This window comes from Rhinolophus sinicus, linkage group LG11, assembly GCF_036562045.2.
Source record: "Rhinolophus sinicus isolate RSC01 linkage group LG11, ASM3656204v1, whole genome shotgun sequence".
Taxonomy (NCBI): Eukaryota; Metazoa; Chordata; class Mammalia; order Chiroptera; family Rhinolophidae; genus Rhinolophus; species Rhinolophus sinicus.
In genome coordinates, this window is record NC_133760.1 from 42,905,518 (window position 1) to 42,932,009 (window position 26,492).

Sequence of the window (26,492 nt, forward strand, 5' to 3'; positions counted from 1 at the left end):
TCTGAACTTTAAAGAATTCAAAATGTGAGATGACATTTAAAATTATAATAATGTGCAAATGTGAATTAATAGACCCTTCATATCTAAATATGTCTACCAAAAAACTGCTAAAGTTACTTCATTTCTGCTAAAAAAATTAAACCTTCTTAGACAGTAATTAATCACATGTAAGTATATTTTGCTTGTTTTGTAGCACATTGCTGAGAAGTAGTATGTCAATTGAAACTTTGAAAAGAAAATTATACTTTAATTTATATGGGAAGTATACCACTTACTAGAGCAGGTATAAAAAAGTTTTTAAAAAGTAAAGTAAAAAGTTCTAGCTTTTCTGTTTATCTACGTTAATTTTCCTAAAATGATTAATTGTACTCATTTTTAGAATCTCTACTGTATTGGTAAGAATTGCAATACTTCTTTTAACTCTTAAAACTTTTAGCGTAATCTGTGCAGATCAAATGCATAGAACAGAATATTTCAGTTATCACAGATGTCTCCATAGAGAAAGTCTTTGTTTCTGTGACTGATAAATACAAATGATTGATAAATGCAGACAGAACAGTTCATCTGTCTAAAGTTATAGTTTTATTACTACATAATTATTAATTATCATAACCTCATTTAACCTGTAACATCCTGATACGTGGAATCTTTATTGTTCAAAATTGATACTTCAGGGAAAGGGAAAGAATTTTGTATATGGTTCCCTGAAGACTTTTAATTATAGCATTTAGTTCAATTTAATTTTATTTTGCTTTATCAAGTCTGAAATTGTTCAATTATTTATCAAACCAATGAACAGAAATTCTCTACCTTCTATTAGACAATTTTGATAATGGGAATCAATTGGAAAATGGGCTCCTTGTGTGGGATTTAGCTTTATAGTCATTTGTATTAGTCAGGGATTTCCAGAAAAAAACAAAACATAGGATGTATAAATATAGAAAGAGATTTATTAGAAGGGATTGACTCACATGATTATGGAGACTGAGAGGTCCCAACATGTGCAGTTGGCCAGCTGGAGACCCAGGAGAGTCAGTGGTGTGGTTCCGTTCCGAAAGCAGGCCGGCTAGAGATTTAAGAAGAGTCAGTGTTTCAGTTCAAGTCCGAAGGCAGGACAAGACCATAGTCCCAGTGAAGGCAGTCGGGCAGGAGGAGTTTCCTCTTACCCACCCGTTGTTCTACTCGGGCCTTCTGTTGATTAGATGCCCACCCGCATTAGGGAGGGCAGTCTGCTTTACTCAGCAACTGAGTCAGGTGTTCATCTCATCCAGACACATGCTCCCAGACACCCCCAGAATGTTTGAGCAAATGTCGGGGCCCCTTGTGGCCCAGTCAAGTGCACACATCACTTTATTAAGAACCTCCCTTCATTACATCAAGCACAGTAAGCCTGCGTGTTTGCTTCAGACATTTCTGACGTCTCAGTAAGGAGTTTTCTGCAGGACTTGGCCTGCCTCATCGGGATTTTTGTATGCTTGTGTGGTTTAACCTTTTGAACATGAAAATATGAGAAATGAGATGTTGACTCCGTCCCGGTACAAAGGGATATTCTCATTCAGTCAGTCTCCAAACAGCACTCCTTCCTCCCGTTGTAAACCAGGGATTCCCAGCGACTCCCCATCTGCACTTGGTGATCCCTCCCCCTGAGGAGGTCAGTGCAGTGCTCTGGCCCTGCCCTGCCCTCAGGGAGCACCCCCATTACCTAAGAAGGCGTGTTCGTGAGAAGTTCAGTAGGAATGCAGCAGTTAAATCCCAGCATAAAACAGTGGTCGGGACACACTACCAATAGTGATATCGGACTCAGATATTTGAGCTGAAGAAGAATTAGCTGTTTTCTAGCCCTTCCTCATTTTCCAAAGGAGCAAACTGAGATCTTGAGAGATGAAGTGACTTGCTCACAATCATGCCACTAATGAAGTTAGTTCAGAGGAGGGAGGAATTTGGAGTGATTTTTCAGTAGACTTTGCAGAGGAGGTGCCCATGAGCGGGCCCGCCCACCCCCTTCCCTTTCTTGGGCGCTGCATCACTGCTTCCTCTCAGCTTAAGCTGACTCTCTGTCTCACTTGCTTGTTGCCCAAAGGTAGCCACACAAAAATTCCCAGCCCCAAGGAGAGAGATCTGGTTAGCCATGTCTAGCCTCAGATTGCATCCATTTTTATCAGTTATTCACCCTTGATTCATTCAGTGTGGCCAGTCCCACAGTAAAAAGGAGTGTCCTGCTCTAACTGTGACATCTCAAAGATGGGGATATATGGCAGCAGAGAGACAGTTGTGGGCACTTCTAGGCAGGCATGTACGTTTCGTGTCTCAAAAGTCAGGCATACACTAAGTAGAGCAGCCTTTCTGTGTAGAGGGACACAGGGCCTCAGGTACAGTGCAGAAGGCTAAACGTTTCAGATTTTATCCTGTGGATACTGGAGAGATAATGCAATAGTTCATTTAACTTTGTACATACACATTGTGTTCATCGAAATCTAAAAGTAGCTTGCAAAGTATGGGAAAATGTTATCTAATTATACCGCCTTAGACGGTGCTTCTCAGCTAGAGGCGATTTTGTCCCCCAAGGGACATTTGGCAACGTCTGGAGACATCTTTGGTTGTCATGATGGGAGGGACTGCTACTGGCATCATAGGGTTGCTGCTAAACCTGCTACAGCGCACAGAGCCCACAGCCAAGAGCTCTCTGGCCCCAAACACCAGTGTGCTGAGGTCGGGAAGCTCACGTGACACCTGCAGCGAGAAGGGGTGAGTGCCAGCAACTGTGTCTCCGGGGGATGGTGCGTTGCCCGTGGCGAAGGTAGAATAAAGAACTTCAGTTTAACAAAGAACTTCAGTGAGAGAAAGAACTGTTCCTCTGAAATAGTCAACTAATTCTATTGCACACATACCTTTTTCCTTTAGCATAAACTGGGGTTTTTCCTTATTACTTCTGGGACAGTCATTGCGTTACTTTGCTAAGGCTTAATACAGCCTTTGCTCCCATTCCAAAATGTGATTTCATACAATGGTTTTAGACGACATCTCAAATGTGTGAACGTCATTTAAAGCAAGCAACCGCTCTAAGCAATAACTCAGTCGCCACTAACCAGCTCCCAGGTGCTTTTAAAAATTCTACTTTTAATAGAAGGTACTGCCCAGTATCTTATGTTAATAGGTGAAATTCATTTTGTTAAACTGTATACCAAACATAGTAAAATAATATCAGCAAACATAGGAACAGAACTCAAGAGATCATTGTCACGGTGAAATATGACATACAGCGTTTTCTAGTGATTGTAGCTGTTTCTGTGTGCTGCTTTAGCAAATCATTTAATGAGTCCTGGGACTTTCTTCTTTAAGATTGTGAAAGTGGGACAAAGAACTGCACACTCTTCAGCCATGACCACCAGTTGTTAACATTTTGCTACACGTTTTTGTTATCATTTCTCTTCTCTCTCCCATGTGTATATGCGCACATATGTATGTACTTATTACACACATTCTTACATAGTTGTAGTGAATCATTCGAGAGTTGCGTGAATCGTGCCCTGTTACCCCTAAATACTTCAGAACAATCATGTACTACTAGTACCTAATCTACAGTGCTCATTAGAATTTTTCACTGGTCCCAGTGGTATCCTTTATACCATTTTCTTGATCTGGTCCAGGCTCCTACCCAGATCACACTTTGCATTTAGTTTTCATTTCTCTTAATCCACACCGGTTTGTCAGCCTTCCTCTGTGTTGGTCCTTCCTAACATGGACGTGTAGTACAGCTGCAGACCACTTCTATTGTGGAATACCCTTGGATTTGGGTGTGCGTCATGTGTCCGCTTATTGGACTCAGGTCGCTGTGAGGCTGGCAGGAGCTCTGCAGAAGCCGTGCTGTGCCCTTCCCACTGCGTGGGACCAGGAGGCACGGGTGTCGATCGGTTCCATTGTTGACGACGTCAACTTCGGTTGAGGCATAAACCTTTCATAAGCTTAAAAATATTGGTGGCTCAGTAGTTTCTTCTTTTGTCTCCTCCTTAAGCACGGCTTCAGGTAGAAATCCCAGGACAGTGATACACGGCTTTCACCAGAAGGAAGGTGTTATTGAATGGCTACTATGTGCTAAGCACATCTTATGTAATTTCTCCTCTAATTCTCACAACAGTTCTTCATTCATTAGCCTCTACTGTGTGTTGCAAAAGAAGCACTCCCTGGCCTGAAAGAATTGGCAGTCTGCAGGGGAAACGATCACAACACATGGTCGTCAACAGAGAGTGGAAAGTACAGGGTGCTTGGGAGCATTGGGGGGGTGCGGGGCGCCTGGCTCAGCAGGAGGGACGCTCCTCAGGGATGACTTCTTAGAGTCCCTGAAGCTGGAACCAAGTGCTGGAGATGATTGGCAGTTAGTGAAAGCCGAGGAGGGATCGTTTGAGGCCAAAGGAAGAAAAGCATGAGAATTCGAGAGAATGTGGACATGGCTGGGCTTAAGCCTATGGCCCACATGGGGAACCCCAGAAAAATATTCTGGAAAGCTGGCCATGTCCAGAGCATTGAGGCCTCTGCATTGAGGCGGCTGAAGTCTATCCTGAGATTCTGTGAGCAGCCAATGAGGATTTTCAAGGGATAGGGAAGAAAATCACTTATTCATTAAACAGGTATTTCATGGGCATTTATTGTGTACCCCGCCTGATTTTAGAGACTGGGAGTATAGCAGTGAATAAGAGAATACGTCTTTTGCTCTTATGGAGTTTACACTCTTGAATCACATTTTAAAGGATCATACCATCAGTAATGTAAAGGATCGATTAGAGGCACAGAGTCTAGTTAAAAAGTGGATAACCCTACTCTGTGGTTATCCGACTTTATAGATTTGTTTTTAATTGCTTCTACCATACTGTCACAAAATTGAGACTTAGAAGTAGTGTCCTGGATAAATATCATTTATGCCAATTAAACTATGAATTTGAATTATCTACTACACTATGTAAGCAATTTAAGATCATTCAGCTTTTTCTCCATGTTACTGAATCTGACAGCTCATAGTTATTGCTTAGAAATGTCGATCCTTAAAAGGAATCTAACGGATTTCCCAGGACTTAGACATATTACTTGGTTCTTCCGCTTTTCTTCACGTCTGTGATGTATAATTAATCATAGATTACTTCATTTTGTTTCATTTCATTTACAACATTTATGAGCTTCACTTTGTCAGAATGAAATGCTTGTCCCCTCCTTTCCTTTCCAAAGTGGCGTAATTGGTGTTAGCATCTTTTTTAACGGGCTACATAAAGTTTAGTGGCTGGATTAAATCAAGTCATTAACATAACGTGCTACCCAATTTGCCCCTCTGTCTCTTCGTTTCCAGGACATCAAAGTGCCGCAGAGTACCAGTGTAATCAGGCTTTGCTGGCCTGTCAGATTCCGTCGGCCTGATGACTGCTGCGTTTACTGAAAGGCTCCTAGGCATGATAATTAATAGGGGGGAGGGTCTGAGAAATGGAAAACTTTGGGCATTTCTCCATGAATATTTTATTCATTTGAATAATCAGAAGTTAACAGTATCAATTTGATGTATAATACATTGATTAAAAGCCTTGTTTCAGGTCCTCAAATTAGACATCAAAACTGAAAATTTGCATTTGTCACAGCATTTAAAAAAAATTAAGCCTTCTTTCACATTATTTCTAATTTTATCATTTAAGCAACACGGCTTTCAATTTTCACAACTTGCCATGACTCACAGATTTCTTAATGTGTGCCCACAGGTGAGAATGGGAAATCACAGGCTGGAAGAGCAATGGACTCTTTCATGCGATGCATATTTACATCTTTCTCTTTGTCCGTTCCTACTAAGAGCAGTTTTGTAAAAACTGCCATATCCAATTGGACTAAATTGCCATTCCACCTGGACACCAGGTTCTCACGAACACTTGACTGACATTTCCAGGTGATCGCAACCATGGTGTTCAGCAAAACATGCTGGAAAGCTTTGAAAGGCAAAGTGCATAAAGCAACACACTACTTTGAGAGTTCATTTAAAAATTATTAAATCACTTGAGAATCAAATGTGATATCCTATCAGAGGGTAAAATAAGCCCCTCCCCATGTTTTAGGTAATCTTAAGCTAGATGGGAGAGTAGGTTTCAAACTATATTTTAAGTAAGTGTTGAATTACTCTCCTGATAATAATTGCTTTTAAAACTGTTTATGTATTGCGACTTTGTTATTTTTTACTAATTTACCATGGACTTCTTTCCATAGCAGTATACTCTGTTTCTTTTAACATGTGCATACTATTCTATTGTATAGCTTACCCTATTTATTTAAATAATCCCCTTTCGATGGACCCTTAGGTTTCTATCAGTTTTTGAGACTACAAATATTTCTAGTTAAAATGTTGCTTATTCAACGTAACATTTTTATACATAACAATATATGAAAATGCCTATTTGCTCACATCACTCTTTGTCTGACTAATGGATAAGAAATTATATCTGCCTGATGATTCCACTTAAAAAGAAGCAAACAAAAAGGTATATGCATATACATACTCGTCTATTTTTATATGAGCATACAGACATAACATTTAGGTTTATGTAAGCAAAGAAAATATCTGGAGGTACATAATCCAGACACTGTCAGCAGTGAGTATGCCTGGGACGTGGGTCGAGGTCCCCAAACTATGGCCCATGTACCTAATCCAGCTCTCTGCCTATTTTTGTAAGTAAAGTTTTATTGGGACATGGCCACACTCATCATTTACACGTAATTCTGTAGCTGCTGTTACTCTACAAGAGCAGAGCTAAGTACTTGCAACAGAGACCACGTGGCCTGCAATGCGAAAAATACTTGCGATCTGGCTCTTTACAGAAAAAAATTTGCCAACCCCTTAGTTAGGGGATGGGAGAAAACAAGCAACTTTTATACTTTCTTTTTTAGGATTGATATTGTTAGGTTCTTTTTAATGATGAATGTAGATTGTTCCTAAAAAGGAAATAGTGTGTTAGTGTATTCTGTACTGAAATGTTAACTAACTAAGGAACAGTTGAATATGCATATAGTAGAAGCTTTTCTATAAATATCTTCGAAAGGGTCAATAAATGTAGCTTAAATCTTTTTTGGTTGAGGACAGTGGTTCTGGAAGCGGGGGCCCCACCCCAGACCCAACGAACCAGAAACTCTGAGACTGGGGCCCAGCAGCCCGTGTGCTGCAGGCCTTTCAGGTCCATCTGGGGTACAGTAAAGTTTGAGGATGACAAGCTCAGGGAAAAGCAGAGCTTCTCACCATGGCTGCACATTAGAATCACCACGAGAGCAGTTTGAAATGCCAAGGCCCAGACTCCACCCGAATCAGTTAAATCAGAATGTTGCTTAAAGCTCCCCCCACAATACGAATGTGCAGCCAAAATTGAGAGCCACGGCACTACGACATCTGTTCTCAATGATGGTGAACGTGGAATAGCCTGGCAAAATCACCTGAAATTGCGGGTAATTTTAAAAATTCTCTCCTTCCTTCACATTATAGTGCCACAATAAGCCGTAGTTAATGATGGAAATGTGTCGTATCCCTCAGGTGTGTTCGAACAGGAAAACATATTCCAGCCATTGCTTTACAACATGTGGTAACAAGCTCCTGTCATTTGCTGACCATTATGGGTGTGGTTTGCAGGGTGTGTGGGGAGACAGTGACGCTGTTCTCAAAATAAGCACCCCCAACCCAGCACCATGTTGGTCTCCATCACTGAAGCTTTCAGTATTTGTATTGTTTGTTCAATATAGGACCTTTTAACGGAACATGAGAAATGGTAGGCTCCTGCCCCTGATGACAACTGGGTTGGATTTGTTGTGTTTTGTTTGTAAAAACATTATTACTGTGACAGTGTGAGTTTCTATTTACTCTTACTTCTCCCAAAGAGCTGTTAGTTTGGTGCAGAAGTAATTGTGGTTTAAAAGGTTAATAATTGCAAAAACCGCAATTACTTTTGCACCCACCTAGTATTATTTTTTAAAAAAACAAAGACTTTTCCATCAAAACTTGTATGAAGAATAGAGATGATTCCTCACAAGAGGAAGCTTTGTGAGGTCGAGGGGACTTGTTCCGAGTCTGTGAGATGACTGCCCCCCCAAGCCTGACATGAAGAAGGGAAGTTGTGAGAATTGCCACTAATCAGTATGGGTTCCTACCATACTCACATTTTGCTCTGTCAGTACCAATGGCAAGTTTGATTTTTTTTTTTGAACCAACAATTTTGAACTTGTCTTAGAACTCACCCCAATTAAAATTTAGCTCTTAGGAGGCCCAGACATAGACCATCGCCCTCTATTTCCATTTTGTCTCTATTGGTTGCTATAAAGTACCTAAGTTCTACATACTGAGGTTCCTACAGGCAGACTTACTTGTATTTACACACACACACACACACAAAACATTTCTATGGTGATAAAAATAATGCTCATGTAAATTCATATAACCATCTGGGGAGTAATTTGATAATCCTGTGAAGTTTAATCTTATCACCCAGCAATTCTTCTCCTAAGAGAATCACTCAGGTACACAAGAAAACATAAAAGGATATTCAAAGCAACATTGTTTGCAATAGCAAAATTGTTCATCAGTAGAGAAAAAAATGGACTATAGAGTGTATATATATAATATAAACCTATATAACAGTTAATATGAATTATATCTTAATTATAAACATGGATAAATCTCAAAATATAGTATTGAGTGAAAAAACAAAAATTGCAGAAAGATCAATAGAGGATGATACCACTACTATAAAATCTAAAAACGGAAAATAATCTATGTTATTTATGGGTATATGCATATGAAGTAGAAAATACAGAAGTATGTTTGGGAATGAAAACGCACCAACTTCAGGATGGTGGTTACCTCGGGGGAAGTAAGGAAGGAGGGGAAAGGAAGTGGGGAGTGAGGACTTTATATCTGAAATATTTTATTTCTTCAACAATAATAAAAGCAGTTTTAATCAGATAGAGCAAAATGCTCACATCTGTTTAAGATGTTGAGTACTTGACTATGCCAAATTATTCTCTATACTTCATAATTTAAAAAGTTAAAGAAATGTTTATTCATTGTAGAAATTTAGAATGAAATAAAACTCACACGTAATCTCACCATAGCTAGATTTGAATCTAACTGACTGAAACAAGTTGCGAAACCTTTATCGTAGGCCGTTCTCAGTTAAGCAGCCCTGTGTTTAAGGGCTGTCAAGTCGAATTAGGTTTTAGAAGCCTAACAACCCAACTCCAGTGTGGCCGCTATGATGGTTGAAACCAGAGGAAGAATTCCGCATGATCCTCTGAAGTAAAACATAAAACCCTAAGCATGCCAGTCAGAGCCCAAGTAAACACTATAGAAAAATACGGCCTGCGATGTGCATTAGCATCGCTCAGGAAGCAATAGTGGACCTGAGCCAAAATCATGGGAACTATAACTCGTTTCTCTGAGAGCAACACAAGCTGTCATCACATGTCTAGATCACTCAGCCCCATAATGCACAGTTCCATCTACACCGACAGCTAAAGATAAGTTGCACACAGTTCTTATTTGAGCGACTTCTATTATGTTCGTCACAGTGAGAGTCTTAAAATGCTGCTGTATATGCTGATGTTGACATCTTGCTAACTAAGGAAGCTAATAGGGCAATTGGGGAACAAGACACACACACACACACACACACACACAAAGCTACTGAGAAGCAGCGCCGTCGCTAATCACAAAGGTTCACACACACAGAAAAGAAACAACCGGGAAAGCCTAAAGCCTGTACTGTCCGGGCAGCTCCCCGTGTCTGAAGGATGCGTGCCCTGTAGTCACGGCCTGCCATGCTGCTGTAGTGATTCTGAACAGACAGTATGCCCGTGTCTGACACGGCTTTGCTTCATCCACTCTCATTTGTATATTGTTTCCCCTTCCAGTTCTCCTAATTGAACGTTGTATTTCATTTTTTCATTATGAAAAATTTCAACCATACAGAGAAGTTGAAATAGTGGTACCCTACTGCCTAGATTCTACAATATTGACCTGTCTCTGAGATCGTCCTATTCAATTGTAATCCAGAACAGCAAGATTTCTGTGTATTTTTCAACGGTTAACAGTCACCAAGTTTGCAAAACATAATAGGCAGGATAACTATTAGTTAAAGGAGAAAACACTAATAACTGCAGCTTCACGTGTGTCTGGCAATAGATGAAAGATATTCAGAATATGTAGGAGATATTCAGCCGCCACTGACTCCATATCATTAAGTATTTATTGAGAGCCTACTATGTGCCAGATCCTGAAAAGGAAGAATAAGATACGGTCCCAGCCTCCAAGAGCTCAGTCTACAGAGAGAGGCAGATATGGAAACACATCCACATTTGTGACCAAAAAGTGCACGAGGGCCCAGAGGAGAAACCACCTCACCCTTGGAGAGCGATGATGCTCTCGTAAAGGAGAGCCTCAGATAAATGGAATTTTGTCTGATGGAGAAGAAGATTTCTGACGCAAAAGCCGGGCAATATAAACAGCAAACCACAGGTCTGGGGAAAGTGTTAGAGTGTAGGATACTAGAAAGGTTTTCAAGCAGGTGATGCCCGGTTAGTTTTCACAGGGAGAGAATGCTTCCACAAGAGCAGTTGTGGCTGCAGGCAAGGGATTAGGGGCAGGAGTGCCTCCCCTCTGGTGCTGCCATCAGAGTAGAGCCACTCTTTTTGAGTGTCTGCTGCATACCACAGCCATGATACAATAAGCGAGATAATTGTCCCCGTGTCACTGAGCTGGTAGTCTTGTACTGTCTGTCTGCTTACAGTTTTACCAACCACTGATCTTTTATGATGCCTCCTTCTTTTCTCCCTCCTCCTTCTATGAAACTTCAGCCTCCTAGTATTAGGAAGCTGCTATATTAGTTCCTCCCTCAGATCAGATGAGAACCAAAAGAAGCTTCTCTAGAGATAAAACAGAAAAGAAACCGCATCTTGTTTTGTCTTTATAGCCCCAATAGCTGACACAATGTTTAAATATCCTAAGTTTTCAATAATTCAACGAATCATGGAGATATTTAGGTAGTAAAATGAACAGGAATGGGTGAGCTATCGGATATGGTGGATGTGAAAAATGGAAGTGGCAAGAGTGACTCCAGGGTCTTGTGGTTGTAGGTGGCCAGGTAGACGGTGATCTCACCACCTGAGATGGGAGATGTCAGAGGATGAATGAAGACAGGGGCAGAGAGGAGGTGGCAGGAGAGCCAGGGAGTTCATGTCTGTCACTAAGTTGGAGTCGTCTGTTATGCAGCTGATGTGCTTCTTAATCTTCAAAATTTTCACATATAATCTAGTTGAACTTTTGATTCAGGGGCATAAATACAACCAGAATCATTCCAATGTTGAAAAATAAGTTGGCCAGCACCGTTGGCTACAACTTATGTTTAGGAAATTCTTTATTCAGAGCACGCTTCCCTAGATACATACTATTTGGAACTTACCCCTTTTGGATTTATTTTAAGTTGATTCATGTGGCATCAAAGGAATCAAGAAATGATAACTAATAAGCTCTGTCAATAATACCAGTCAGAGAATTAAAAAGGACACATGATAGAGGTAATGAGGCTATGAGGCTGGGGGGCGGAGGGAATATTTAAAAAAGTGAAACAGGACCAGAAAGAAGATAGTCATCATAAAAAGAGTTTTAAAGCTCTTTTATTTCTTTGGATAATACGATGGGTTTTCTTGGTTTTGGTTTTGGTTTTGGTGGGTGGATGGGTTGGTTGGTTGGTTTGGCTGTGATCCAAGTATCCACTTTCACTTGGAATTAGATTTTTGTGTATCGTCTTATTTGACAGCCTAAATCCATTCTGATAATGCAAGTTTTCATATATGGATTCTACAGTTAATATATTATTAATAAAATAACCACTTAAATAAATTTGAGTCCTCTGCTATTTAAAAGTTCATTTGTCTCTTCGTTGGGTTCTGTGATAAACAATTTTAAATTCTTATCTTCACAATGTAAAAATAACCATGTCTACCTCTTTTTCTTTTTTATAGCTGTGTTTCTTTTTTATTTCTTTTGTGCAGAAGCAGGAAGGTTTTATAAGATGTATTGTTACAACAATTCCAAGTTTGTCAAATTACCACTTACGTAAATGAGTCAACTATGCAGTCCTGCATTTGAACCAGAATGATAAAATGTATGTGTATGCAGTATTTTGACAGCCACAATACATTTTAAGGGAAAAAAATAATATGATTTAAAATATTTTCTTGACCACGTTAGTCTTCGGCAAGCAGAGAAGGTCTTTTCTGAAGTGAGATTAGACAATAGAGCCAACTTCATTTTTTATGCACGTGAACGGAGAGGGCTTGAGGTTATTAGTGGAAACCGAGTAACCTTTCCAGGCTTTCATCTCTTTCTTTTCAAATTTGAATATGAAAAGCATATTCAAGTCAAAGACCATCACTTTAATGACATTTGGCAGTCATTTGATTTATTAGGTTTTAGAAAAAATTTTCCTTTAAATATTTCATCATACTATGCTAATCCTAGTAATATTGCCAGCTGCAGCCTTGTACCTGTATTAGTGGAGACAGAATGGTGTGGAATTTTCTCTGTCATCCTAGTAAAATTTCCATGAATCTACTGAATAATAAAATAACCTTATTGAAATATTCAGATTTGGGTTTTTAGTTAAAGTGTCTCAGAATACATAATAAAAGAAAATGTCTTTTGAAAGAAGGGGGTAAAATTACTTCATCAAATATTGAGGGGGTTTGACAGCGATGGAAATTGTGTTTTATGGGGATATTTTTACAACAGGATACTTATGCTTTTCAATTTGATTAATTATATTGTATACTTTGAAATATCTAAGTAATGACTATGGTAAATTTACACACTGATTTATATTTAACAATGAATTTCTAAATGTTGGCCATATAACCAGGTCTTATTTTCAGGATTTTCTAATTGTTATTTGAAGTTATGTAATTTACAGTACCATGCCTTTGAATTTAGTAAAGGGGAATAAAGAACAAATTTAATATTGTAAAACCAAACATTTAACTGAGTTATCTTGGCGCGATGTAATTTTTAAGTCATAGTCTATTATTTGTTTTAAATCATTACTCCAGGAAACATAAACATATGTGACTCCCATAATAATATCTGTGACACCAAAATATATTAAATAATAACTGAAGTGAAAATTACACGATCAAACAAACACATATTTGAGTTGTTAATTCTGTAAAAATTATATTAAAATAAATGGCAAGAAAATGTATTAAATTAGATTAAAAATTTATTTTCTTTTGTTTGAAAACATTACTTATTGAATGAAGTATGTTATGGCAGAATATATAAGAGAACAAATGATAGTTTCTACTTTAGTTAATATGGATTCGCATAGCTACGTATATTAGCATAACAGCTATAAAGTACTCTACAGGCTTTGATCTCTGAATAACTGAAACTTTCTCAGGTACTGTAGATTAAATAAAAGCAGTGATAAACATGTACTTCATTACATAGTTTGATACAAGGCCCACTGATACTTGTCATTCTGAAAGCAATCGGAAATGAAGATCTCATAATCTTCCCTCCTGATAGACTGCTAGTGGGTATTTATAACCTCGAATGTAAATCAGGAGACTATTGCCCTGACACTGTTAACTTCAAACCCTTGGGCATTGGAATCTCATTCTCTCTCTCTCTCTCTCTCTCGCTCTCTCTCTCTCTCTCTCTCTCTCTCTCTGTCGTGAATAATCTATCATGTGTGACTAAATAGTAGTGTACCATGCGTTCCAAAAAAAGAAACCCACGGGCCTTCATGTTTTATTTAAAACTGATAGTGAAAAAGAGTAAAGGATTTTTTTGTTCATTTGTTTTGTTTCCTTGTTGTTTTTGTTCTTTAAACAGACGTCAGACGAAATTCGAATTGAAATCATAGCTCTAAGACTTAATGATTCCCGAGTCACCGCGGATGACACTATCCAAAGGCTCTTTGTGGAATACCGATTCTACAGTCTTCCTGCCGTGGAGACCCCTGTGTCACTCCCCAAACCCAAGAGTGGGCAGTGGGTCTACTACAACTATAGCAATGGTATGTGGTTCATTTATAATATAGATGGTTCTTTTTGTCTTAGCTGTGAAGGAAGCTGAAGGAACAAGGAGAAAATGTAGTTCTCTACTCTTCATACAATATCACAGAAGCCTTGTCAGGATAGATTAATAAAAGTCAAACCCATAGCATAAGGATTAAAAAATTGAAGTAGAATTGAAGAAAATTCTGAAGTAACACTGAAGTTAGAGAAAACAAAAACAGTGGGAAAATAATGTTTCTAGATGTTCCTGCTATATCATAGTATCATTTTTAAAATGCCACCTCGGTCTACAACTAAATTTAATCAAAAAATATGATATTCCAAGAGGGGAAAATGTAGTTTTTTAATCATATGATTTCAGTGATTCAATGGCCTAATTTTTTCAACCTTTCTGATCAATGTGATCCCCACAGATGTTGTCACAATACATGTAGATATCTCTCCAGTGTCTAGATGTTCAGGATTTTAATAGAATGTCATAAAGTCCTTACAGTGTCTTTTCATCATTTACCCCACACATCCATTTCTCACAGCAGGCAGGTTTTCTCTTAATTTAGAACTTCATGTGTCAGCTAGTTGACATGCACGTCTACTGGACCAATACAGACCCAATAGACAACCTGTAGATTCTTCCACTAACCAACTTTGATGTTCTTAAAACAGTATGTGTCAGTGTATAATTAGAGAGGTGTAAAAAGTCATGTCAAGCTGCCATGACTCTAAGTTAAAACTGCTTATTAAGTTCTCCTAAAGCCTATATTAAAACAAACCATTTGAAAAAATAAAAACTAAATAAATAAATGTGTAACTCATCAAAGAAAAAAAATAAGTGTTGCATTATCTTTAGCAAAACAGGCCATCCCATGCTAGTTGAACATAAATGTTTTTTCTCACCAGTTTTATAAATTGCACTTAACGAATATGTATTATCATGCTATTGTACCAACAGCAGTATTACAAATTTTTGTGATTACTTTTTTTTACGCTGGCACTTTTAGAAATGTGTTCATTGCCTGAGAAAGTGATGGCAGTAATCACAAGGGTCCAGAGATCTGGTCTCATCTTCCCCGTACCCATAATTCTTACCAGTTATGTGAACATAGGCAAGATGTTTCAATGTCATGGTTCCCAGTTTTCTCATCTATGGAATAAGGTGCTAATAATAAGGTGCTAATAAGGTGCCCAAAGTCCATAATTCTGTAAAATCAGGTGGGTTGAAAATCACATGAGAAGTAAGTTGTGTGGGCAGGACAAGAATCCAACCCCCCCTTCCTTTCCCTGACTTGATATAACAGAAACGTTTCCAAAAACTATTTTCTCGAGCTTCGTGTAGCTCTTTTCACCACAAAGTACCAGAAAAATAAATCATATCAAAAAATGATAATATTTGCATATCCTTCATTGCAGGGGAATCTCCTTGAATCTTTGGTAAATAAGTAACTGTCTCATCTAATTATTCTAATGATTTTACCATCCACTTGTTACTTGATGTAAAAGGTCAACATAATGTAACCTTATGCCTTCAAATCTTATAAAATGTTAATGAAAGTAATTGTATTTGTGAAGTGACTTTTTAATTCATACGGAAAATTTAGAGAACCATTAAGTACATGCCATCTCCTGTTTGAGCGCCATACCTGTTGAGACATTAACTAAACCTCACAATGATTTCACCCTGCATTAGAACTTGAATCTGTTCTAAAGGGGCTCGTCTGTGAGGCCTAAAATAGGCCTATAAAATGGGAGGTTTGAATTAGTGATCCCCAGTACTCACACCCTAATTCACTCTTTGTTAAGAGATGCTAATACCAGTTTCACCTGCACAAAAAAGGTATCTTTCTGTGGGCTACTAACGGGAAAAAAAAAAAGCCCAAAGTTGAATTCACTTGCTAAATAGTGATAGCAAGAACAAAACAATTGTATTTTATTAGGCTTGAAAATTTTGCTGATAGAATGCTGAGAAAGCAAGAGAATAGTTTGGAAAAAGAGAAAGATTAATGGTAGATCTGAAGAATGTTGTCTGGGCTGAATAAAGCCTTTTAGGTAATTGACAGTGAGAAGAAAAAAGATTAACGAAATTGTCCAAAGTTTTTATGAGACTTATGCAGATCTGTGCTCTTAGTCTTTGAGCATGAACATCTATCTTTTGGAACAATTAAAGTTTAATTCAGAATATGAAAGGGATGCAGGACTTCCGATTTTGTTGCTAATAGGAGAAACTTGGCAAAGATAAGGATTGGGGGGATGATAACGCTTTGGCAAAATGATATTTGAGATTCAAGGTCATCAACCCTTTATAATTAAACCATCTGCATTTCTTCTGCCAAATGACACTAATAGAGAATATAAGGATATATCCAACCTGCAGAAGTGAGGGATACGTTTTTAATGGTAAGACAGTTCAAAATCAGCTCAAGTATTTGGACTACTGGTTTGTATCTTTTTGAGACATACGCTTTCAGTAAATTTATGTCCAAATCTAGCAAGTCCTAAACAAATGTGATTTCTGATGAGAATGAAAGGTTAGTAGCTTAACTTTTGGAGAGTTCTGATACTGTTCATAATCACCAGAATTGCTTTTTAAAGGATGTATTTGAATTTTTGAAAGTATAGACCTTGCTTATTAAATGGATTGGGGTGACATTATAGTTAGTAAAATTATACAGGTTTCAAGTAATTTCTATAATACATCATCTGTATTTCGCATTGTGTTCACTTCCCAGAGTCAGTTCTCCTTCCGTCACCATATATTTGACCCCCTTTACCTTCTTCTACCACCTCCCTCCTACCTTACCCTCTGTGTCTATGAGTTTTTGTTTGTCTTATTCGTTTGTTGCTTTCAGTTTTACATGCCACGTATGAGTGAAATCATGATTCTCAAGTTTTCCTGTCTGGCTTTCACTTAGCATGATAATCTCAAGATCCATCTAGTTTCAGAACATAAAATGGATGTCCTTGGGACCCTGACCTAATTAGAGGTGGTCATGTGTCCCTATTTCCCACGTGTTCAACACAAAAGTGTTCACTAGTTCCTGATCCGATTCAAGAATTGGGCAAAGGGATGTCGGACTCCACAGAGGTTCTCAGTGTGTGGTGTCCTGACCAGCAGCAGCAGCTGGGAAGGTGTTAGAAATGCAGGTTCTCAGGCCCCGTCCAGACCCACTGCAACAGAGCGTGGTGTGAGCTCAGTACCTGCATGTTAGCAAGCCCTCCACAGAATTCTGATGCACATGAAAGACTAAGAATCATTAGGCTAGATTCACACACCCGGTCTAGGCCACGTTTGTACCCGCAGTTTTAATCTAGTGCATCTTTGGAGAACTAAGCTTATTGGTAAGTAGCTTGAGTTTCATCAGAAAGGAACTTTAAAAAGTGTTCAGCCGAGAGAGTTATTTAAGACACCAAGACCAGGTGTTTTTAAGCAATATCCCTTCAGGAAAGATGAAAGGAGAATAAGGTGTCTTCCCATATACAGTTCTGGAACGCTCTCTCACACTCCAACCTGTGCAACCCACACGGTTGCAGCTGAAACAACAGCAGGAAAAGTTTTGGCTTCATATGGAAGAAGGAGAAGTTATACCATGGAGATTAGGAAGGCAGACATTGCTGGAGTCAAATTCTGGCTCCACTACTTTCTAATGAGGTAGCCCCGGGCCAGTTACCTACCTTCTCTGTGTCTGTTTAATCATCTGTAAATCAGCATGGTTCTTAGCACATGGGATTACAGTAAGTAAGTTGTATATAAACATCACTCAATAATAAATGGTGGCGATCTCACTCACTCACACACACACATACACAATGGGACATCATTCAGTCTTAAAAAGGAATGAAATTCTGATACATGCCATGGATGAATCTTGAAAACATTATGCTAAGTGAAATAAGCCAGACACAAAAGGTCACATATTGTATGTTTCCACTAATATGAGGTACCTAGGATAGTCAAAGTTATCGAGACAAAATAGAATGGTGGTTACCAGGGCTGCAGGGAGGAGGGAGCAGGAAGGTAATGGGCACAGAGTTTCAGTTTGGGATGATGAAAAAGTCCTGAAGATGGGTGATGACAGTGTGAATGCACTTATGCCACTGAACTGTACGCTTAAAGTGGTTAAGATGGTACATTTTGTTAGGTATATTTTACCACAGTAAAAGAAATTTGTTTTCCAAGCTATGGAGATTCATCAGAACTGGTCTAGTTTAATTGACTCCTAATTTGAATGCTGGACTTTGAATTCCAAAAAACTTTGAGGTTTTTTTTTTTTTAATCACTGATATTACCCTTGTCTTCAAACAATGTATATACCATGATAGCTAATGATACTGTATTGTATATTTGAAAGTTGATAAGAGAGTAAATCTTAAAAGTTCTCATCACAAGAAAAAAAAATTTGTAACTATATGAGGTGATGGATGTTACCTAAACTTAATTGTGATCATTTCACAATATAGACAATCAAATCATTATGTCATAAATCTAAAACTAATACAATGTTATGTGTCAATTATATCTTAATAAAACTGAGACAAAATTATCCAAAAAATTATCACAAGAAAAACAATGTAGACCATTATGGCTTTTAAAAGCTTTAGAACTCTGAAGTCAAAAAGAACATGGTCTTAACCACACGTTGTATGGGGGATGAACCACAAAAACGAAAAATTCCCATTTGGAAAAAAACAGTTTCCATTTAGCTCGGTGATCTGGTGGTCAAAATGAGGTACATCTCCCCAGCATTAGTGGAACTCATCCATTAGCATGACTTTTTCGAATTGATAAGAAAATATTATATTTACAAAATACTCTGAACCCTTTGTCTTTTTCGATTCCTATAAATCTCCAGTGACCTATATCACTAGTCCCATTTACCAATATGGCGTCATGCAAAGAGCAATAAGCTAAGGTCACTGTTTAACCTTGGTTCTTACTGTTCTCAGATCACTAACCCACCCCTCCAGACACCTGTGTGCCTGACTCGGTGTTGGCACGTCTTTAATGTTTGCTCAACTGAGCCAAACGATTAAATCAGTTGATAGCATCATAATTTGAGATCGAACTGAAATTGTCCAGGGAAACATTCTCAGTGTGAAATATGTTTGTTCCCCGTGGAGCCTGGCTTTAGAATTGTCATGGTATCTTTCACTCTTCGTGTACTTTTGATCAGGGTTAATCTCTAAGTTGAGATCTGGTCACAGGGGAGCCTTTTACCTCCAAAATGGCATCTGGAAAAAAAAGAAATGTCTTCAGAAGCTAAGGCATGGCTGAGAGGCCTCTGCGCTGAGAAAAAATAATCAGGATGAAAATTGGAATGTTCTCACCCTGAGATACCAATTTCCCAAAGTGCTGACGCTTATTTACAGTTTCAAGTGTTCACCGGCCTCTTCCTGGTGGGACTTGAGATCAGTTATCTAATCTCCTATTTCAGCTCAGTAAAGTCTGGCCACATTCCTGCATGCCAGCATGGACCTTTAAAAACCCAAGACAAACTTCACACCCTAGAAAGCCTCTCTGTCCCTCGCCCCCCACCCCGGCCCACGTCAGCCTGTGGATTTCCTCCAGGCAGCACACTAGATGCCTCTTTTATTGCGTGTTGTGGCAGGAGAGAAGGATTAAATTACCGTTGCTGTCAGGAAGGACAAGCTCTCTGCCATACGTTATCATTATCACTCGCTTCTCGGGTGAAAGAAAATGCAGTAAATCCCTCAAATACAAAACAATAAAGACCGCTGTCTTTTACTGTCATGACTGCCAGTGCCGGTAACAGGCGGTGACAGTGACGTGGCACCTTAGATGTTGCTCGTGTCTTTTCTGACAGTGTGCACAGAGACCTGCCAGCGACATGACATTAGATCACATGACCATTCAGATTTGCTTCTAGCTTCCAGAGCTGCTTTCTTTTCCCAGGCGTACAAGGGAGGTGGCATGACTTGCGTCTCTAAAAACAGGAATTTACACAAATACAGAATGGTACTAATATAGCATATTCCTGAGTGACTTCCTTCTGTGGCTTTGTTTTTTCTTTTTTCTTTTTTTTTTTTTTTTTTTTTGGTATAGTGATCTACGTGGATGAAGAAAACAACCAAGCAAAGAGAGACATCTTAAAAGCTATACTGCAAAAACAAGAGATGCCTAACAGAAGGTACATTTAAGCATTCTAAATTATCTGATGGATTATGTAAGGTAGAGCTCTGTAGCGTGGCATGGCGAAAAAAGCACAGGATGAGGCGTCATGCGCCATGACCCCTCTGGGTCTCTTTCCTCTTAGAAACAGCAGCCCTTCCAACCAGACAGAGGAACTGCATGGAGCCCATGGGGCTCTAAAAACCAGAACACTGGACCGCACATATAAAGTGTCCCATGGACATTCAAGTGCAACTGTAAAGAGCATAACAGCGGTTGCAAGGACGGTGTGCTCTGGAGTCAAATAGCTTGAACATAAATTCCTGCTCTATCACTTACTGGCTGTCTGACCTCGGACCAGTTACCTAACCACCCTGTGCCTCATTCTCTTAGTCTATAAAATGGAAATAATAATTCCACATAGGATTGTTGTAGAGATTAAATGAGACAATACATGTAAGGTGGATAGGTCAGCACCTGACGCATACCATGTTTCCCCGAAAATAAGACCTAGCTGGACTATCAGCTCTAATGCGACTTTTGGAGCAAAAATTCATATAAGACCCGGTATATTATATTATATTATATTATATTATATTATATTATATTATATTATAGACCTGGTTTTATATTATAGTAAAATAAGACTGGGTCTTATATTAATTTTTGCTTCAAAAGACGCATTAGAGCTGGTTGTCCAGCTAGCTCTTGTTTTCGAGGAAACATGGTACTTAAGAGCACAATAGGTGCTAATTTCAGTATCACTAATGTTATTTTAATAGCTCATCAGCCTTTCAGACTAATTTTTATCTTACTATCAACCATTTAATAATTCATCATTTCATATTTTTAAATGTCCTTTTCGGGGGCAAATTTGAACAGGACACTTTGCAATTCTGGTTCAAGTAAAGAAATTATATCCTTTGGAGAAGGAAAAAGAACTGATCTTAGTAAGTTTGTACTTTGGCCTGAGCTCCCATCCAATGCAGTTTGAGCCTCTAACGGCCCATTGGCCCCTGAGCTGCCCCCCCCCCCCCCCGGCCTGGCCTGGTGCACCCTTGCTCTCTCTGTAGTCCTCTTCTCCTGGACTTTATGGCCCAAAGGTGACACAGCCTCTCCCTGCCTCAGAATTGGGTGCTAACCCCTGCCACCTTAGAGAGCGACGCAAGTTCTTTCCTTTCCTAGACGTCATGAAGTGAATATTAAAGACACACTTCACAGAAGAGCTTCCAAACTAACACTGTATCTTCTGTTTCAAGAAAAGAGACTGGAATTCTTAGCTCTTAGGATCTGACTGTAGCTTTTCATTAACTCCTTCAAATAGGTATATCATTTCTTTGGATCCCAGTTCTGAAGAAGGGGTGGTAAAACCCTGTTAGTTAGCCTGAGGTTCTGTTTTTTCCCAGGATGGGAGATAATCACTCAAGTTTTATTTATTTACATCAGCTTCTTTCTAGTCCCCCTCCAATACCACCAGTCCCCCCAAATTCTCCCAGCTCTCTAGCGAGTAAACAGCACTGGCCATGTCGCCTGCCTCTCTGCGGTCAAGCAGCTGCGTCACTGTCCCGGACTGAGTTCTGTCCCGTTAACATCCCTGGGGGCACATACCAACCCATTCAGTCCTATCGTCTCCCTCTGTGTTCACTTTGTTTCTAGAACGTTAGAACATATCATAAGTAGCACTCCTTGTTGGGGGGGAACAATTTTGTTTCCTCGTAAGTGTTTCTTTTTAAAAACTCAGATACTGGGAGTGACTGATTAGCTCAGCTGGTTAGAGCGTGATGCCCTGGTTCGATCCCTGCATGGGCCACTGTGAACTGCGCCCTCATTAAAAAAATAAACAAATAATGAAAAATAAAAAAATTAAAAAGGCAGCTTCTGCTTTAATGTTAGACCTGCCTTTCCTCGGAAGACCTGCTTATTTGTACCAAAATAGTTTTAAAAATGAAAAAGTCCACGGTAACTGTAATGCCTCCCACTCTGTCATCAGTTTCTCTGAAAAAAAAAATCTCTAAATGCCCCACAGAGACGCAAGTGTTCATGCCGTGCCTGAGAAATGCTGAGAGAGGGATTGCAGGTGCGAAGCCACTGACTCAGGCTGGTGACAGCTTCGTGACTGCTGGCAGTGCTGGCTCCCGCCTCCGACCACTAGGGAGGAAGTGGGGCCATCGTGGGAGGGAAGGGCCCTGTCCCCCCTCCTCCCCTGACAGTGTCATGTTCTAAGGAGAAAAAGGGAGGGTACGTTTACATTTTCCCACAGCCAAGAGACAGTTGTTATTCCAGTGAACGTTCTCACCTTCGGGAAATGCTCAGAGGTCATATTACTTGAAGTACCTCCTAGTTCGTAAGAATTTAGTTTCTGAGACAGCAACCCTCTTGAATACTGGTGGTACCTTACGAAGCCACAGCTAGAGATGTTGGGCCCATCTTCCCTGACATGTGGATGACTCTATACATTGTAAAAGGAATTTTATATAGTACCTCGGCAGCCTGCCTCTTGCGACATTTGCAGATAGACAAATGTCACTTTAAAAGGGAGGCGACATATTGAAATGGGACTTTAAAATTATTTATTTGAAGTTGTAGTTTTGACACTGACTTAAGGTTCCTTTTTGGTTTCCTTTCTTCTCTTCAGCAGTGTTCTAACGAGCACATCCTACGTAACCATCAGCATCGAACATGTAACACTCGGCGATATGTAAAACCCATAGGCTCTTCTGCCCTGTTTCACATGAAAACGAATTATTTCAGAATGAGGAAAGGGCAAAAATTATGTTAAATGACGTAAAGAGTAATTTTAGTGACTTTTGATTTCCTAAACAACAGCAGTGACGTTTCAGGTCTGCCTCTTGAGGCCCAGCCGAAGGCCTGTCTTCTCCAGGAAACCTTCCCCAGATGAGCCAGCCTTTGGTCCATTTTACAGCTCGTGTCATAATTCAACAAGCAGTCAGGATCCCCTACGGAAGTGCCAGGCGCTGAAATGGTGAGCAGAGTGAAGCCTCTGCACTCGTGGAGTTCACATGCCACTGAGGAGGACAGACCTCAAGCAAGCAGCACCTTTTACATATTACAGGAGGTGCTAAAATAGAATAGAAAGAACAGTGAAGGCAGACCTAGGAGGAGACACTCCGCTGGCTAGTGAAGGACAACAGGCCCCATTCACGACCCGCTCAGTCCAGGCAGAGGGAACCGCAGGCCTGGAGCTGGCGGAGGTGTGTTTCTGGGAATTGGCAGGGGAGGGAAGCAAGGTCAGGGTCACTGAGAAGTGGAGAAGCCACAGGAGGGAGACAGGGGAGAGGAGGCACAGCTCCTGGCACATCCAGTTGGTACCTTCCCAGGTACGTGGCACGGAGCCCATACGTGTGTGTCCAGACCCTCAGACCAGACCGGAAGCCCCTTGAGGAGATGAAACAAGGTTTCCCCTCTTTGTCTTGGCGGGATAAAGGCAAGACATCAGATGTATCTGTGTGTGTGTGTGTGTGGACAGTGTAGCCTAAGCCACACTGTCGTTTTGACATTATTTTAATGTACCTGCCTCGCTTTTTAGCTTAACCTTATAGTTTATTAATCTGGTATTTCACGTCTCCTTTTGCTCTCTCTAGAATTGAAAGCCAGAAATACTGCGTTTTTTGGTTTCTAGCCCTTTCCCGGCGTTTAGAAGTTGTTTTTTTCTTTTTTGTCTCAGAATTCTCATCTATTCAGTGGCACTAATAGTTTGCACTTGTAAAGATGATACAGATATCATCTTTAGATATGAGGTACTATATAAGGATAACACTTAACATTATTATAACGACCTCTGTAGCCTCCCTCTTTCCTGTAAGTCTTGTGGGTATAAATGCACATCAGATAGTACTTTTAACTTCTCCTCTTCCAAGCCTGTTCATTTTAGGACAATCTCTTTCATCATCATTCTTCTTTAAACTGAACTACATAGTCACTGTATAATTTGGGAATCTTAGTTTTCAATTGAAACAAGCCTTTTTCATGCCTTCTTTATCTCTCTCCTCAGACATACAGAAGCTTACACAGATCTACTAAAGTCAAAAATAGTGGTAAGAAAAGAGCAAAAGTTTACTCAGTGCTTACAATGCTCCAGGGTCTGTTTGCATGTATCATCTCATTGGATCCTCACAACAGCCCCATGAGATAGGTATAAATATCCCCATTCCACAGATTAGGAAATGAGATCAGAGAGGTTAAGGATTTGTCCGAGGTCACACAGCTGATAAGCAGGAAAACAGAAATTTGAACCCAGAATGGAAGCCCTTAACCAGTCCATCTTAATCCCTCTATTTTATGCATTGTACGGACTATTCCTCTTCCCCACTTGCAGACCAGGATCTGACCTCTTCACAGTTATTATGTAGATAGGTATTACCTTTGATTTCTGTTTTCTAATCATAATTATTGCCAGCAAAACACAGACTTAATAAAGGAATGGAACGTTGAATACTTATTTTCAACAAATCGGTTTAAAATATTATCATGTTTACCTATAAGCATTTGGAAAGGATTTTATTTATGCATCTTTTAAAAGGCACAATTTCTCAGAGACTTAGATTTTTATCTCAGAACGTTATCTAAGAAACAAGTTTCTCATTTTGTTTCTGATTTGGAATGGAGATGTTTTTGAAAATGGTTAAAATGGTAGTTTACAAGCATCCGTGGTTTAAGCTGTGCTGCCAAGACATATCAAAAGAGAACTTAACTGTAAATTCCTGTCATTCGGTCAGTCCAAGCGTGTTTGGCCTCAACGCAAGCCGCTAATTCAAATCAGCTCCATGAGAGCCCTACAATTATGTGTCTAAAAGTAAGCTAGAACTTGGACGCGATGACTGTAAGTTAAGAGATTGCTGAAGTAATGCGAACATCTCATATCGCCCTTGGGCAAAGCTACATTTATCCAACAAGGGCCCACATTTTATAGAACACATACAGTTGGTCAAATTGCTTAGTGGCAACTCCAGAGTGGTGCACTTCTATGGAAAATGTTGCATTTCCATTGGAAACGCTGCCCTAACCTCCACGGCCTTTTTGCCCTTGATCCTGTCAGCCCTGAAGTAGACGGATCGAGTATGGTCAGGCGGCGTGTAACCGAGTGCACGTCCAGTGCTTCTCTGCCTGGTAATTTTCCTCAGGGTCTAGGGCTAAGTCAGGGCTTCGAAAAGTGGATCATTGTTCACTCGAAGGCTGGGTATATTATCATAATTCTGATAGTTCATATGATAACTTACCCAGCCTAAGGAAATTTTCTTTTCATTGGAATAAGTGGAAATGTCCGGATGGCTCCCTTAGTGATCAAAACCTGCCCGGGAATTGTGTTCCCCGGTGGTGACTTCCTCCCTCTGTGGCGGTTCTCTCTGTTCTTTCCCTTCTCAGTATTCGCTTCACGGTGGTCAGTGACCCACCCGAGGAGGAGCAGGACCTGGAGTGTGAGGACATCGGCGTTGCCAGCGTGGACCTTGCCGCCGTGTTCCAGGAAGGGGCAGACATCATCGCGCAAAATATCGATGGTAGGGGGGAAGTGTCACTCCATTTGTACAACCAACAGTTGCTGAGATCCAAGCGCTTTATTAAAACCTTCTTTTTTGCTGGCTGCAAGGACAGCGAGTCACACATTAGTTGAATCCTTTGCAACTCGAGCTGTTTTTTTGTTGAAGCTGGAAGCCTCTCCCTACACCCTTCCCCTGCCCTCCCGCTCTGCCTTCCTTTGAATCAAGAGAAATGTAAAAATAATTTGCTGTGGTTCACAAGACATTATGCATTTTGTTAATATCAGGGGTGTGTGTGTGACGAAAGTTTGACCATTGGATTTTTTTCATGTTTATAGAAGCCTCATGCTGTCAAGCCTTATTTCAGCTAAGGCATGTTATTCTGAGTGAACATTCTAGCGTCTTTTGCAAGGCTTGTCTTCAATTCAGTGTTACCATCCAGTGACACAGTCACTGAAAAGAACTGGGTGCTTTCGGTCACTTGTTTCCCTCCAGGATGCAGAGAAGGGTACGGGATTCCTGACAAAATGTGCTCTGCTGGGTATGGATAATTCACCCACCAGGTGTGAATCCCAACAGTGCTTAATTCTACCCTCTGTTCGTACATAGTATAGGAATTGTACTCCATGAATCAGACCACTTAAAATACTAAGCAGGGGTGGCCGGGGCTGTGTCCAGCATGTGGGGAAAGGAGGCCGCGGCCCAGTCTCGTTTGTCAAGTCAGCAAAGCCTTCTGGGAAAACGTCCAGGCCTTGTTTACTCATTTATTCACGTATTAAGTGAACGCTTAATTAGGCACC

The 26,492-nt window shown here is 39.9% G+C and overlaps 1 protein-coding gene across 6 annotated transcripts in view; it reads left to right on the top strand.

Moving 5' to 3' along the window:
- RPGRIP1L (RPGRIP1 like) overlaps positions 1-26,492 on the top strand; it is an 85,838-nt gene that overhangs the window by 56,508 nt on the left and 2,838 nt on the right. For 5 of the 6 annotated variants that reach the window (XM_074314869.1, XM_074314868.1, XM_019732369.2 and 2 more), the window contains 3 exons: positions 13,892-14,075; positions 20,132-20,216; positions 25,580-25,713. In XM_074314869.1, coding sequence (XP_074170970.1) covers positions 13,892-14,075; positions 20,132-20,216; positions 25,580-25,713 — 403 coding nt within the window. Of the gene's footprint in view, positions 1-5,335; positions 5,501-13,891; positions 14,076-20,131; positions 20,217-25,579; positions 25,714-26,492 lie in introns of those variants that run through there. The other variant, XM_074314871.1, reaches the window with a different exon arrangement.